The sequence below is a fragment of the Octodon degus genome, unplaced genomic scaffold, assembly GCF_000260255.1.
Source record: "Octodon degus isolate 3935 unplaced genomic scaffold, OctDeg1.0 scaffold00041, whole genome shotgun sequence".
Taxonomy (NCBI): Eukaryota; Metazoa; Chordata; class Mammalia; order Rodentia; family Octodontidae; genus Octodon; species Octodon degus.
The window spans coordinates 17,087,614-17,104,360 of NW_004524617.1; the positions used below are offsets into that span (position 1 = coordinate 17,087,614).

General features: G+C 36.6%; 1 protein-coding gene across 4 annotated transcripts in view; it reads right to left on the reverse strand.

The window, feature by feature from the left end:
• Positions 1-16,747, reverse strand: part of Cnksr2 (connector enhancer of kinase suppressor of Ras 2) — a 314,719-nt gene that overhangs the window by 30,177 nt on the left and 267,795 nt on the right. For all 4 annotated transcript variants that reach the window (XM_023715390.1, XM_023715389.1, XM_004631400.2 and 1 more), the window contains 2 exons: positions 15,171-15,271; positions 12,913-13,456 (listed from right to left, as the gene is read on the reverse strand). In XM_023715390.1, coding sequence (XP_023571158.1) covers positions 12,913-13,456; positions 15,171-15,271 — 645 coding nt within the window. The remainder of the gene's footprint in view (positions 1-12,912; positions 13,457-15,170; positions 15,272-16,747) is intronic.

Below are 16,747 nucleotides of genomic sequence, written 5' to 3' on the forward strand. Positions count from 1 at the left end.
TCAAAATGAATGTAGTAATTATGTACTACAAACATGTATCAATAAAAATAAAACATAGAAAGGGTGCTTGGAATATCAAAAGACCAGGAGTCCTTATTTAATATGAGGGATGATTAACATCATGAATAGTAAACCTGAGATTCCAAACTTTTTAATAGAGCTGAATACTTCTGGCTGAAATTTGAGAAGTTAAAAATTTAACAGAAAAAGATAAAGAATTGAATTTAGGTCAAAAGTAAGTAACTGTGGAATGCTCTTTACAGCTTGATGACATTAAGGTGAATGAATTACTAGTAAGCAGGTTAAAGCTAATATGAGCATGTTGACAAAAGAATAGTGTCTGGCTCACTGTAACAGTCCCAATACACTTAGCAAGGAAACACTACATAGAAAAAGGTGTCCACATGAAGGCATCCATGATGAGATATCAAGAACTCAAATCATAATTATAAAGTTAAGGTGAATATGTACATATTCAAGAACTGACAGCTCAAGAATTGGCAACACAAATTATGTTTGATAACACAGGTCCATTGTACAGTTTTACATATATATAAAATGCAGAGAGCATTACAGTAAGAGCAGATAATGAGGCCATTATGCTGAAGAGAACTGCAGAAGCTTAAGTTGGAAGAAGCCAGCTGATTCAACTTTTCATTGAACTTATAAATCCCTGAATTGGAGCTGGTTACTCAGCCTCTTTTTAAATAATAGGAGACCCTGCCAAACTCACAAGGCACTTCACTTCAGGCAGCTGCAATAATTAGAATGTTCTTCCCGATACCCACCTTACATTAGCATGCCTCAACCCTTCACCTATTACTTTCTTTGCAAGAGCATCTTATCCCTCCTCCCACAAGACAGCCTTTCAAGTACTTGGTTTTCTTCCTCTAATTTGCAGTTTTAAGATCCAAATTGAGGTGGAAATTTGTCAAAAGTTTGTTTTTGTATCAATACAAGTAGGAACTTCCTTAAGTAGGTTGTTGAACACGGAATGCCCTGCATTTATTTGGAGGTAGAAAACCTGAAACTCGAATATCCTGTCTGCTTCTTGTACTATGGATAACCACTAAGAAGATAACAATGTACAGTGTATTGGCTATCAAAACTGTCCTATTAATCAGCTGTGAAACTGTCTCATTCATATTTATTTCTCAATAAAAAATATAATAAATAAAGAAAACCTGAAACCCTAAATGTTAAAAAGAGACACACTAAAAATGTTCCCAATGTACTGTATAAAAGCTGTTTCTGTTTTCAGTAGGAGAGTAAAAATATGTGCCTTAAAATTTTAAGTTCTAGTTGAAAGGGCTTCTGTGTGTATTTATATACACTATGATATTATTTTCATAACCCAACAAAAAGCAATTATCTATTAAATAAAAAATTTTTTAAATATAAAAATACAAATGGGTACTGTAGTATTAGTAGAGAGGCACGACTGACAGTAACACACTAAAAAGGATGCATGATACAAATATAAAGAAGCATTCAAAGTCCAGGCTAACTTTTCACTTAATTATTAAGCAAACATACTCAACATTAGTTGAGAATTATTTTTAGGATGAAAAACATCTTATTTGTATTACTGAGATACAATCCCTTCAATTAAGCTAATGAAAGCGCATCATAGGTCTCGGAATCCAAGATAATAAATGAAGAGAAGGCTTCCGTGCACCTGCAAAGGGTTTAACAACAAACAAATGCCAATAGAGCTCAATGTGAGTAGGGCCTACTGTCACAGTTTGTTGAACGCTATACTAAGCCATTGATTCCAAGCTGTCCCTCCTTCCTCTTTTTTTTTTTTTTTTAGAAAAGGCATGTGAACTCCTGTGCACTGGCCATGTTAAGGACTAAGGAAAAAGCCCAGCAGATTTCAGAGGTGAAAAAGTGTAGTTTGCTTAGTGTTTCTGAAGCTACAACATAGTTTGCCTACCTAGAAACTCAAGGCATGCTATTAATTCTTCATTTCAAAAGTCACAGAATAAGAGTCAGGGAGATATCTTTGTGCCTGCCTGGCAAGTGGAAGGACCTGGGTTCGATTCCTGATACCAGCATATGCCTTGCTGGCCCCAGAACTGAGACACCATGCCAGTCACTGAAACCATGTCTAGTGGTGCACACCTGTAATCCCAGTGCTGGGGAGGCTGAGATAGGAGGATTACAAGTCTGAGCTGCATAGTGAGACCCTGTACCAATATATACATACACACATACATACATAAAAATTTACAAAAAAAGTCACAGAGTAGGCTTCAAATTAGGCCATGCAGTTGTGTAGGAATAAAATCAATAATTAGGGCCAGTGAGATGGCCCAGTGGCCTATGTACCTTCCTAGAAGGCACAAGGTCCTGAGTTCAATCCCTGGTACCATAAATAAATAAATAAATAAGTAAATGAAAAGTAAATAAAAATTTAAGGAAAAACAGCAGGGGCATGCTGAGACAGCAATTGAGACTGGGCATGGAGGCGTGTGCCTGTAATCCCAGCACTGGGGAGGCTGTAAACAGGGGAATCACTATGAATCCGATCTAGTAGTGAGACCTTGAACACCCTGTAGAAACTTCTCTAAAATACAAAATAAAATAAAATAAAGTGAATGAGTGAGCTTGACTACTAAAATTACTATAATTCAAATACTACAAAATTTTTGTGACATAACTGAGAATATTGATTTTACTCTCATACCAGATCCTTGTGTTTGTAATAGCAGCAAATATACATGAAACTGTCATATTACATTTTTCAAGAAAGAATCTTCTAGAAGTTCTTAGTGTGAGGGTTAAATATTAAAATTAAATGTCACTTTTTCAATTAAAATATGTAATTGTTATTTTTTCCCTGTTGAATAAAACATTGCTGTGACTATCCTCCCATTGAAAGAAAAACTTTAAGCTGAGCCACTATGACCAAATATTAGGCCAGTTTGTGTCTATGGGTACATAGAAGAAAGTGTGAGTGGTGAAAGAATGGAGCTAGTGGAACATTGGAAAGAAGGAGAAAGGTTTAAGGAAAAAAAAGGACTTAAAAAGTTGAAGCCAAAAGCCAAAAGTAAACCACACAGAGTGGCTCTAAAGCCATGCTGTGTCTTCTGGTTTTGAGGGCTAGACTTTTGTTTGTTTCTATTTATTTTTTCTCTCAACTAACTAGATCTGGCTTAGCTGTTTTCATCATGGAGTTTGGATAAGCTCACGACATTAGAAAGTGTCCATGAAGAAGGCAAAATTCACAGCACCTCGATGCATTAGCAAAGGGAAGTTATAATATGTGAGTCTAGGAGTGTGTGCATGTTGGGCAAGTGCACATGTGCAGCTATTCACCCTTTCTTCTCACATATCTCCTGTCATCATTTTCAAAAGGGCCAACTACTAAATTTTCTAGAGAAATAAGTTCTGGGATTGGGCCATCATTCTGTTGTGATAAACTATCTGATAAGACTTGTTTATATTATATACTAGAAGAAAACCCCTTGTAAGTGGAAAATTAAGCCATGATTCACCTCCTTAGGAGGTGAAGATTTAGGAGATTTAGGAGAAAGATTTAGATTTAGGAGAAAGATAAGGAAATAAATTTATACCAGAATTAATTTTCAAACCATAATTTTGGGTGATAGGTATCTGTGGAGAATGAGAAGGTGAGTGGTCGCTTTGTACATTCAACATAGTATTCTTTTACTTCTTTTACAATAAACAAGTTATTACATTTGGACTAAGCAACAAAACAAAAACAGCTGGGATAATTAAGAAACTTCCAAGATATTTTTTATGGTATAATCCTATTTCATCTGAACTACCCATCTTTCAGTAGTTGGTAACCACAGGATGTATATCTTGTATGTTTTTCTTATGTATTTAGTACCAGGTGTGCAGGGTCTACAGGGTCTCACTACACAGATCACATTTGTACTGATCTTCCTGTTTTTAGCCTCCCAAGCACTGGGATCACAGGTGCACGCCACCATGCCCAGTCTCAATCGCTGTCTCTGTGTGCCCCGGGGGCAGGGCCAGTACAGCCAGCTGGGATTGAACCTCAGTTGCTGCGCTCTGCCTAAGCAGGTATTTTGTATGTTGATGAACACAAATGAGGCATTTGAGACTTTTGGTTTTCTGTGGCAAAGGTGAATAAAAGAAAAGGAGGCTGAATTTAAGACAGTTTCTTGTATAGGATGCTGGGAAGTATTCCACTGAGAACTTAACAATAAGCTATATTGAGATGAAAAGTGGTTTGCTTTTTTTTTGATGTGTGAAAAAATAATAAGTAACACTGTGTTTAAATCTGATCATCTATCTTGGTTTTAAAAATATCATAGCTTGTCTAACCTACACTTGTGAAGGGTTGTCACCCTTCATTAAACATCAGTTCTTATTATCTGAGCACATTTGCTGGCATGACTCTGTAATATCTAAATTCTTTCTTTTGTCATTAAAATCTGGGTGTATTATGTACTAGCACATCTGAGATTATTTTCCCTTCCAAAGTACAAGGGGAAATTTCAACATTTCTTAAGAACAGATTAAGATGAAGCTACGTGATGGAAGACTTGCAGGGAGACCTAAGTCTGTGAGCCGTGTACTGGTAGTGATTTGCATCAGTGGATTTTGGTAGAAAGAACAATGGTGTAGGAATGGGAAGATCTGGTTTCTGAATGGTTTACAACAATGAACTAATCATTTCATAGGCCAAATTTTTGTGGCTTTAATCTTTGAAATAAAATAGGTTAATCATTTCAACCATAGAAAACAATACTATGAAAGAGCCATAATACAAGGAGCAGTAATGGTAGTTTATTAGCATCCTACTACAATAGTATGCTAACTAAACCTAGGCAAGTCCTGGCTATACCCCTTACAAAATATGGAGATTTATTTTGGATGAAGAATGTACAATGTTTTGATTCCTGGTTTACACCACATAATATATAAAACAATAATTTCAGCTATATTATAAGAAATTAGCAATAAAATTAGGGTTATTCATTCATTCACACATGCATTCAAAAGTCTTGACCTACTATGGACCATATACTGTTTTAGGCATAAATGTTTAAGATAGGAATGAAATTTCTCTCTTAAGACCTTATTTTCTGGTCGGGGGAGATAGAAAATAAATTGATACAAAATATTTACTATTGTACTCATAATGGTAAAACTGAGAAGAACGTAAAACAGAGTGACCACACCAGAGGACAACTGGTGGTGGTGGGTACATCTAGGTCAAACTGAATTGTCATGGGGGGACTCTGAGGAGAGAAATGAGACCTACCTGCCAGTATCTATAAATAAATATTTCAGTAAATATATATGAGAAAGTTGCTATTTGGCATACAAAGTTTCATATGTGTCCTCAAGTGTCCAAAATCAAAAAACATAGTGAGTGATAAAAATGTGAAAAGACAGGCATTTTTATTTTAGTTTCTAGAGCAGGGCTAACATATGAGTTTTAAATATACAAAATTGCTGGCCTTTCATCATCTTGACCTATAAAAATAGTAATTCATATGGTTCAACTCAGTCTCTGGAATTTAATAAAGGTAGTCATCTAGTCATGTAAACATTATTTAGTACTGCAATGGTCCTCTTTGGCTAAATCAAAATCTGCACGAAATCTATATATAATTATATGTTGGACAGAAACTATGTCAGATATGGATACTAAGTGTTTTCTGGCATTACCTCATTTAATTGTCTTATAATCTCAAAAGGCTGGTACTATTACTGCATTATTTAACAACGAAGACATTAAGGTCTAGAGATATTAAATAATTTGATGAATTATATCATTTGTAAGTGGCAGGTTGACCAAGCAAAGATAAAGCTGAGGAATGTCTCCAGAGACAGTATTCTAAGCTATAATAATACATACTTATTCATTTACAAGGCAAATATAATTACATCAAACATGCTGCATTTTCAGTATTATGTATTATTCATTTCCTCTTATTTATATATTTAGCATTTCAACATTGCCGAACTTTTAAAAGAAATCATGCTATATAGACTATGTGCTTGTGCACATATACTAAAAGAATGAAACAATGCTTGAAAAAATAAAATCTCGATATAAAATATACAAGGAACATAGCTATTCTTACAGAAAGCAAAGAAAATTAATCTGGTACATTTCTTTTCTTCATGACCTTAAAAACAAATCAATGTTAAAATACTGGTAATCATTCAGTTTATCTTACCATCTAGGCATGGGCATATGATACAACCTTGACCAATGAAATCTTGGGTTTAAGTCTTCTAGAGGGATCTAGAGAGAGTTTCCTTTCATCTTAAAAAGGGACCAAAGATAGGGCTTGTTTTTTGGTGCTCAGAGTGCTACCTTATGAGAAGTGATATGTAGAGCTGTTGGCATTACATAAAAGATAGTGGAGTTAGGACATCAGAGATCCATGAATTTTTCTCACTTCTGAACTTCCTCCAAGTTAGGATAATAACTTTTCTCATACTTTAAGTCAAAACAAAGAGAAATGAGTTAAACATCCAACCTCTAGGAGGGTGTAGTGGTGTGTGCCTTTAATTCCAGTAAGGTACTCTGGGAGACTGAGGCAGGAGGGTAGTGAGTTTGAGCACAGCCCGACAAATTTAGTGACTTAGTGAGACCCTGTCTCAATTTTTTAAAGGATAGGGATGTAGCTTGAAGGAAAAGTCAAAGGTTCAATCCTACTTCTATAAAAAATCAGTCTATAACCAGTATCAAAATTATAGTTAAATGATCTGTTTGTTTTATGTCTCCTTAACAGTATTTCTTCAAAATAAGGCAACAGTGTATTAAGAGAATATTTGTCTATTTCATTGTATATTTTTCTGTATTCTTTCTTCATATATACCTGTTCTGTAACCAGCCAAGGATTGTAGGTTCTCTACTATTCATTTCCTGAATTTATCATGTGTTTTTATTCATATTGCTCATATTCTTCATATATTCCCTGTACATTTGAATTATTGATGATATTATTGATGATTATGCTCTTCCAAGTTCTTTACATGTGCACATAACATCTTGTTTTTTTCAGAACCGAGGACTGAACTCAGGCCCTTGCACTTGCCAGGCAAGTGCTTATTCTACTGAGCTATCTCCCCAGCCCCAACATCTTGAAAATAAAAGAGCACTGCAACATTTTTCATTATTTTAACTTACTCCCCTCCAATTCAACATAGTTTCATATTCTGAGACTATCTTCCCTTTGTCCACATAATTCCTACCTAAATTTCTTAAACATAGAACTCAAGGATTTTAGAAAATCTTCAAGATTTTAGCCCAGGATCCTTCCAATTACTCAACAGGATTAACATATGCTCATCTATGATACTAGTATGTGGCTATTATCAGTCTAGATAATTGTAGTCTCTGTCCAGATAATTTTAGATATTACACTACTAAATTGTTACATTTTTGTGCAGATACTCTATACCTAAACTACTGATTATGTTAGACTTTAAAATATAATTTTAAAATATATTTCCCAGCAGACCTCATTTTGAAAGCATCAATAATTTCTCCTCCAGATAATCTAATGTGCACAACAAATATAAAGTAATACATTTTATCCCTCTGTAATCTCCCCAAAAGACATGAGTTTTGATGCATATTTCTAAAGGGGAACAGGTCTGGTTTAGCTCACAGTCTGTGGAGATTTCAGTTCATAATCAGCTGGCTTCTAGGCAGGGCTGCTGCATATTTTTAAGACAAAACTAAATATATGTGTAATTAAGTAAGCATACTGGTAGATCATCTCCCAAGCAATGAAAAAAAGAATATTACAGGCCCAGGGATATAGCTCAGGGGCACAAGTGACTGCCTGGCAAACACGAGGTCCTAGTTTCATTCCTGGTACCAAAAATCATACAAACAAAGCAAAAGCCAAAAACCAAACCAAACAATACAAAACGAAACAGTATCATTTCAATGAGTAGAAGAAAGTACCAAGAATATGTGGCCAAGAAACAGTAACACATAAATGCCCAGGGGGCACTCAAGATCAAAGGAGAAAACTTCTGAAAACCTATCTAACTTGCCTACTGTGACAAAGGAAGGAGAGAAATTATGAATCAGAACTGAAGCTGCATTAACCAGAACAGTATTTTGTATTTTTATAGTTTTCCCTATAATTTTTAATCTTATACTCCTTTCATAGTTTCAAAAATATTTTCATATATATGCTAATTTGTTTCATTTATTATTACTAGTTTATCTTAATTCATTGAAAAGAAAATTCTGCGTTATTATATGCTTGTTTCTTTTTTGTAAGAATCTTGTTGGTTTACGTCTTATATTTTGAGTAACTACTTTGAAGGTAAAATGATACACCATACACTAACTATTGCTATTATCTTATTATGTCACAAATTATTTTTTCATAAAATAAAAAAGTAGGGCCGAGGATGTGGCTCGGTGGCGCAGCGTCTGCTTAGCAAGCGCGAGGCCCCGAGTTCGATTCCCGGTACCAAAAAAGAAAATAGTAAAACTAAGACCAAAAAAAGTCCCTTTGAAAAAATATAAATAAAAAATAAAAAAATAAAAAAGTTGCATAAGGGCTGGGGAGGTAGCTGAGCAGTGTAAACACCTGTGTGACAAGCACAGGGACCTGGGTTTGATCCCTGGCACTGCATGCCTTGTTGGTCACCAAGACCAGGCATGGTGGTACAAGCCTGCAATCCCAGCAGTGGTTAGGCTGAGACAGGAGGATTATTATGAGCATGAGCTCCATAGCAAGACCCTGTACCAAATAAATAAATAAAATAAATGATTAAAAATAGTGGCATATGTCTGCATAATTAATCATTTAATTAGGCAGGTATTATCATGATCACACCTCAGCTCTGAAACTGCTCATTGGAATAATAGGACATTGCCTGTCTTCTCCCAAATGCCAAGGAAGCAGGTCAGGATAATTAATACGAAACTGACTTTTCAAGCAAAGAAAATCAAGACGAGTCTCGTTTGTGTACTTGTCATATCACCCACTTCAGTCTAAAATGGATTCAGCTTGAGAAAAGCAGTATGACTCAGTTAAATAACTGAATTTGAAAATATGACAAAAGAGAATTCAAACCACTGAAACAAAGATTTAAATCTGCCATAAGGAAGGCTAAACTTAAACTTTCATGATCAGGACCAAATTCCACACCCAGAAGAAAACTGAAAAACATTCAGGGCATGGATTTAAATACATTTTGATTCTGAGATTCTTTGTAAGCACCATATAATACATGCCATGTTACATAAGGTAAGACAATATATAAATAGCATGAAAGGCTTCATCTGCAATGATTCTTCACTGTTAAGGCATGAGACAGGCTGGATTTTCATATGTTGTGCTGTTACTCCTTTTGCCCACTTGTCTGATACTTGCTGTATTTTAAGCTTAGTCCCTTTGCATGTCTGCACTTTTGTAGAGTGAATTCACTTCAATAGGCAACTGAAAGCTGGCTTCTAGCATGATAGTCATTAATATACCACCATTAGCCTGCAATTCGTACAAGGACAGGTTGTCCATTAACCTGTGCAGCAGCACGTGAACACACTGTGCTGTGGGCAATGGACACAAGAATGAGGTTGATGTAATGGGCACAGCTTGGTTCTTGTGTATAACTTTTGCTTTGCTGGCATAACACTGAGCAGCTTCGTTTGAGTAAGCAGACTTCACAGTTATTTCTAAGGGCTAGGCTGGGCCAGCCATAAATATGGTGCACTTTAACTAGAATTTAAATAGTCTTTTGCAAACTGAGTTTTCTTGGGGTGCTGGGGATGGAACCCAGTTGTCTGAGCACTCTAGGCAAGTGCCATGCCACTGAGCTACATTCCTAGCTCCTTTTCTATATTTATTTTGAGAAATCCTTTTTCTAAATTGCCTAATTTGGCATTGAGCTTGAGATATTCCTGCCTCAGCCTTTCAAGTAGCTGGGATTACAGGTGTGCACACCATGTGTAATTTGAAATCATTGAGTTTTAAAGCTAATGTTTCCCAAGTGAAACATTAATATAGTATGCTCCTAAAATATGAGAAATAGAAATGCAAAAGTCATTATTAGAAAGGTGAACATACAGTCCTCTGGATAAGAAAAATCTCCTGGGGCCAGGCATATAGCTCAGTGACATAAGTGCCTGCCTGATTCTGAGTTCAATCCCTGGTACCGCCAAAAAAAAAATCTTCCAGGAAAACATGAAATGCACTGCTTTGTTGAGAACAGCATGAAGTAAATTGATATATCAAATGGCAAGATTTATTGAAAAATACACAGAAAGAAATAGGCCCTGAACACTAGTGGATGGCTACCCTTGGTGAAACTGACCTGACTACATGAATTGCTACAAAATCTTGAAGTATAAACATAAAACATGTAATACCAAATTTATAGGCACATGTACAAGGGCTGTTCTGCCTTATGATATTTTTCTATGAAGACAGCTCAGGGATAGAGATAAATAGTATACAATTAACCTGTCTGAAACCAGAACTAAAAAAATTATCCAATTAGGAATAAGTCTGTATGGCTGAAAATGAATTACATTCATAGAACAACAAAAAAGGAAACTCTATTTAAAAAAACTGCACAAAAATAACAAGTGATCTAACTAGAGATGCTCTGTGGGCTACTGGAAACCTGACGGAAGGGTAGGCATCAAGGCATCTCTCTCTCTCTCTCTCTCTCTCTCTCTCTCTCTCTCTCTCTCTCTCTGTATGCGTGTGTGTATCCTATATATATGTGCTTCTATCTAATCTTCCCTAATGTACTGACCAGGATAAACTGTTGAGTACTTTATTTAACAAAAGACTGTATCAATGAATCTGCCTATAGGGATGGGGGATCTGAACAGAATTTTCTTCCTTCCTTCCTTCCTTCCTTCCTTCCTTCCTTCCTTCCTTCCTTCCTTCCTTCCTTCCTTTTTTTTTTCTTTCTTTTTTTTCGCAACCGGGGATTGAACTCAGGCCCTTGAGCTTGCCAGGCAAGAGCTTATTCTACTGAGCCATCTTCCCGGCCCCAGAATTTTCCATTTAAGAGGGATGTAAGTAATTTCATCATATTTTGTTTTAAGATTGCTGAAAGTACTTTTCCCAGTGTTTGTAGAAGAATAAGCAAACCTTGCAAACTTAGTCATAGCCATCATGAAATATCTAGATGAGAGTTGAAATTAAGATTCTAACCCATCTTTAAATTTTAGAAATAATTTATTAATGTTGGTAATCTTTAGAATATTAAACATTTATTATAATGATTATTGGAACTGCTATCAAGGCCTAGCATGAGTCCTAAACATATCTTCCACAACACTTCAAAAAGGTCTGAGAGATGTGGGTGTTGTGGGAACATGGAAGCTAATGGATGGAAATTACTTTTCCCACACCAGCAGCATACTTTTTATAATGTTTCTCATGGAGATTGTAGCTAAAATATACTTTGCATGGAAATTTCCTCAACCTCACTTTATTATAAGAAATGCTTATATTTTTGGTGGAAGACATATAATTTCTATTAATTGACGTAAGAAAGATCTATATCATAAAATGAGGAAGTCTACAGTATCCTTTTGTCAGTAATTTCCAAAGTAGCTCTTGTTTTAAAGAAACTAAGGCTCACATTGACATAGAGCTCCTGTGCTCTTGGTAGCTTGTGAACTTCAACTTATTTTTCTAATTGTGATGAAGAATTTAAATTCATATATCCCACAGTCAAAGCCCCATAGAGCTAGGTGTACTGTGCATACCTGTAATTCAAGCACTTGGGAACCTGAAGCAGAAGGAGTACCATGAGTTTGAGGCCAGCCTGGACTACACAGTGAGTTCAAGACCAGCCTGAACTACATAGAGACTCATTTTCAAGCAACAACAACAGCAGCAACAACAACAACAACAACAACAACAACAACAACAATAAAAGGGCTGAAAGCTACATTCTGTTTGCATCCTTCAAAAAGAGAAGCGTAATGCCCTAGGGGGAAAAATGCTTCATTTATTTCATCACCATTGGCTCAGGTCATCTGCAATAATTGATTAAGAGTGCATTTCGAATAAAGAGATGTAAATAATTTTATATTATTTCTTTTATACTTTTTTATACAAATTAGCTCAGGATTTACAGCAAAAAGTGGATTTTCTTTCTAGCTAAAATAACTTGTGTTATAGTCATTTTGTTAGACTAGCCTGTTTTCAGAACCATTGAGTAATCTTGTTTGCTATAAGTAGATGCTTCATATGGTTTGATAAAGAACTTAATATCTAGTAAGCACCTTCTTAATGCCAACAAGACAGATGTTATTGAATTGATTTGTCTCTTTTAAGAGTTGATTTTTATAAAAGTTTTATAATCAACATGTATATTAAAAAAGTATATGGATATTTTTGGCAAATTGGATTCACAAAACAAGTTCAGCTATTTGGAGTTGACAGAAACACTATGGGAAATCTTTCCTTGGAGAAGCTGCCTTTTGGGATTTATTCCTTTAAATCTGACAGTGGAGAGGGAGGACATATATGCATTTGTGCAGGTGTAGGTGGGTGTGTATGTTCAATTATTCAACCAGAGATCTGTTAACAAAATGCTTGAATTATTTATAGATTCTTAAAATGCTCAAGGGGCTATTATAGGGGACCAACAGGATAAGGCATGCACATGAAAAAAAGTGGATAAGAGAACGAAGAAAAAAAATACTATTAACCATAAAAGGAAAATAAGTAACTGGGAGAAACAAATTATTTGCTCCAGCTGTAGGTATCCTGGGAAATAAGGTTCATTATGCATCACTTTCCCCAAGTTACTGAAGATCTGAAAATAGGACACCAGGGGAGACCTAACTTTCTACAAAGCAAAAAGGTAAACAAATTTTATTTCCTTGAAATAAGAAGTTTGAAAAGGTTAGGGACTTCGTGTACACAGGCCAAGAATTTCCATAAACGTACTTACTTTTTTCTCCTATGTTTTCCCCTGTTGCCTCCCCTTCCTCCTCCTCCTCCTCTTCTTCCTCCACCTCAGGGGGTGGCACATCATCCTGTGGGTCACAGGCACTAACTGGTGCGTTCAGACAGCAGTGGTTGAACCCGCTGTCTCGTGGCAGCGTGAAGCTTCGAGGCTTGCCCCCGTTGCCATTGAGCACTTGCATCCTCTCGCTCTCGGCCAAGGGGTACGGCCCATAGTGATCCTGAAGGTGGCATTTCTGAGTTGGAAGGGTGGACTGCCGTCTGTGCTCAGGAGAGATGGCCACGGAGTCAGAGAAGACGGAATCCTCCAAGGGCAGAGTCTGAAGATAATGTAAGCCCGAACTGGTCAGTGGTGTCTCGATTAAATCCTGCCAGGAGCGGCGCTGACTGGCTGTCTTGCGAATCGGGGACATGGCACTGCTCCCTGTTATTTCCTGGCGAAATTCTTCATGAGAAGACTGAGACTGCGAGGTCTCTGTGGAGGAAAGCCGGCTATGTTTTGCTTCCACGTAAGGACTGGCACAACTCATCTGTAGAAAGGAGCCTCTGATTAGTCTCCATGCAAATCACACATCATTACTTCTATTTTGAAGGAATACACTCCGTTTTTATCAGGGAACATTTAAGTGGATGTATTCTTACAAAGTCAAGCAATGACTACACCGTTGCAAAGATATTTCAAAGTTAGGCCCCAGCTTATATTTTAAAAGACAGACATGGATGTCTTGAACTGCCTGCCTGGCAAGCAAAAGGTCCTGAGTTTGATTTCTGGCACTCCTCCAAAGCTGATGTATAATTCAAAGTTCACAGTAATGGGAGTCTGAGAAAATGTGAAGACTTATAGAAGAAGTTGCTAGCATCTAAATACAACAGTTTTAAAATCTCTATGTACACTGATTGACATCCTGAAGAAGAACGGTCTGCAGATTCCTATTTTTGGATTTCACGCAACTTAGATGTGAAAGCAGAGAGTTAGGCCCTTGGATATGAGAATAAGTTGCCTATAGACAGGGTAAACCATTCTTCATTTTCATAGGTGAGAATTTGCTCCTATTGGTGCCACAGAAAAACTGTCTTATGATCTTGTCAGTTCTGTGGCATTTCGTAGAGCTAAAAATGTAGGCAGGATATTATATTTTATTGAGGGCTAGCATCTGCCTTGAGCATAGACACCGTAGGGAGCATAAGCACAAAAGAAAACAATATTTTTATCTATGAAATCAAAGTCTCAGAACGTAAGAAACAACCAAGGGCTGGTATCAGGAGAATGATACAAAATACTTGTAGTGCAGCACCCATACTGGGGACTAGGAGGCTTGCCCAGGTCTCCTGGCAGAAAGAGCCAGATTCGTTGAATATGATCATCACAAATGGGGCTGAAGTGGAAGCCAAGAAAAGCCTGGCTGAGATAACAGAGCTGTCATCTCCCTAGTAAAGGAGGAGAAATTATTTGACATCTTCTGTGGGTGGTCTGCTGTTCCTCTATGTTTTAATAATAATGTGAATAGTTTCCTTCTTGATATTCACAAGTTGCTCTGTTTATATGTAAACAGTAGCTCCGTGAAGCTATAGTTTCTCTTTCTTTCTCTTTTATAAATATTTAAAAAGAATCATTCAACTCCTGATGTTTTAGGGAAAGAGGGAAAATATGAGTTCCCCCCGTAGTAACAGAGACAGAATTAGACTGACTGTTGTTATCAAATCCCAGCTTTCATTTCTTCTGTGGGACACTCAGTATCAAAATAAGCAGAATTAATTCTGATGGCAACATGACCATGGAGGACATTACCCAAATTGGGGCATAGAGACACTCTTAGTAATTCTTATGACAAATGGACACAAGCTACACGCCCAGAGCTACAATATTAATATTTACCCGTTGCTTGTAAAGGAGATGGATTGAACTTCATTGGTGTATAAAAGACAAGATAATTTATATATCTATTTATGAAAAAACTTTTCTGTTGTTGACATTTCCATAAAGGCTACCCAGACAAAAATAGTGTTATTTTCCTAGTAAAACTGGTCACATAGCCTTTCTGCCTGTAGTCTGTGATGGTTTTCTTTTCATTAAATATTCTACAAACATAACATAAAAATATTTGCCTCACAGACTTTGACCCTCAATTTGCTTCTCTAAGGGAGCTGAGGTTTGACATATAATTCACCACATACTTTTTAAAAACATGTGTTTAAGGTCAAAGAACCTGTGATATTTTAAGTATGCTCATTCTGTTAACTTACAGAAGGAGGCCGTGGGTATGTATCGTAGGGAGGTGGAGGGCTGTCTTGTTTGGGGGTAGATGGAGTATCTGCTTCTTCCTTGTCACTCTCACTCCAGTAATCTGAAAATCCACACATGGGAAAAACGACATTCTATTAAATGTTTTTAACCATATTTTTAGAAACATATATTACCATTTATGAAAAAGAAGCTTAAATTCCATTTCTATGCCACATTGTGAAGCAGTGACCCCTACCCATTTTTAGCTGGGTTTTGAACAGGAAGAAGAGCATAATCATCTATTTCCAACTTCTTTTTTAAAGCAAGTGGTTATACAAAAGCTGTAATTTTATGGAGTTAAGAAAAATATGTTTTATGAGTCAAATTAGGGTTAGACTGCTTTTGATTCTAGACATAATGATTTTAAATGACATTAGGGGATGGTTCTTAGAGGTGTAGCATTTTATGTTACATATGAAAACTTACAGAACACATATACTTCTACAGACATAAAAATAGCCCCAAACAATGTTCTTAGCTCTTTTCCCTGGCTTCAATTCATTGCTCATTTAATAATCGGTGCTCTAGTCATGTTGCCACGCATCTTGAGAACACCATAGCTAGCATCTCTCCTTGGCAGCACAGGGCCAAGCACCCAATTTTTGTGCAATGCAAAAGAGCAAATCTACCAAATGTGGGCTATAAGTTTCAAAACTACACAAAATAGTAGAAAATGTAAGCTGCCAGACAAAGTGACTTGGCAGACCTCAGGCAAGAAGGAGGAGGGATAACTGTGGGGGATAGGGTGCCAGATTGAGTCAAATGCAGCAAAAGGCCAATCATCAGAATCTGTTCCACTAATATCTCACCCACTTTATAAGTGGTGGTTCATTTCTTTATGCTGTTTACCAGAAAAAAAATTATTACCCATATCAGTTTCAGTTGATAAGAACAAAGATAATGAATCAAAAGGTCCCCTATTCTTATAAAATTTATGTCAAAAAGTTATATTGCAAGGGTTAATAAATGTTCAGATTTAGGTGAAAAATCACAGCATATAATTTTATAGGAACTTTTCTCTTTCCAGGAATTTGTACATTATGCTATTTTTATATATTTCCCCTGTGGTGCTGATTAGTAAGTGTTGTGATTTGTGTCCAGATATAGCTCCAAATACTCACGTGGTCATAGGTGGGGCTTTTCAAAAGTGGCTGGATCTAGAGTGTACAATGCTGAGATTAAGTGTGTTATGCTTGGATTAAGGATGTATGGTTATTTAATTGGCCCACTGATCGGTTTGGCATAGTTCCTGTTGTGGATAATGGGAAGGCCCACTGTGGGTGTGACTGTTACCTGCCCTAAGGGTATGTGGCCTGGACTGACTGTATGAGGGACAGAAAATGGGCTGCTACTATAAGTTGCTCCTTGCTGATTGCTACTTTGCAGCCTTGCTGCCTTCTGCCCATCATGAACTGTTTCTCCTCTGTGATGCCCCTCTGCCATTCCACCTTGCCTTGGAACCACCCAACTGCAAACTAAAACCTCTATAAACCAAGAGTTACAAAAAACCTCTGTTCCTTTAACTTTCGATGTTGGG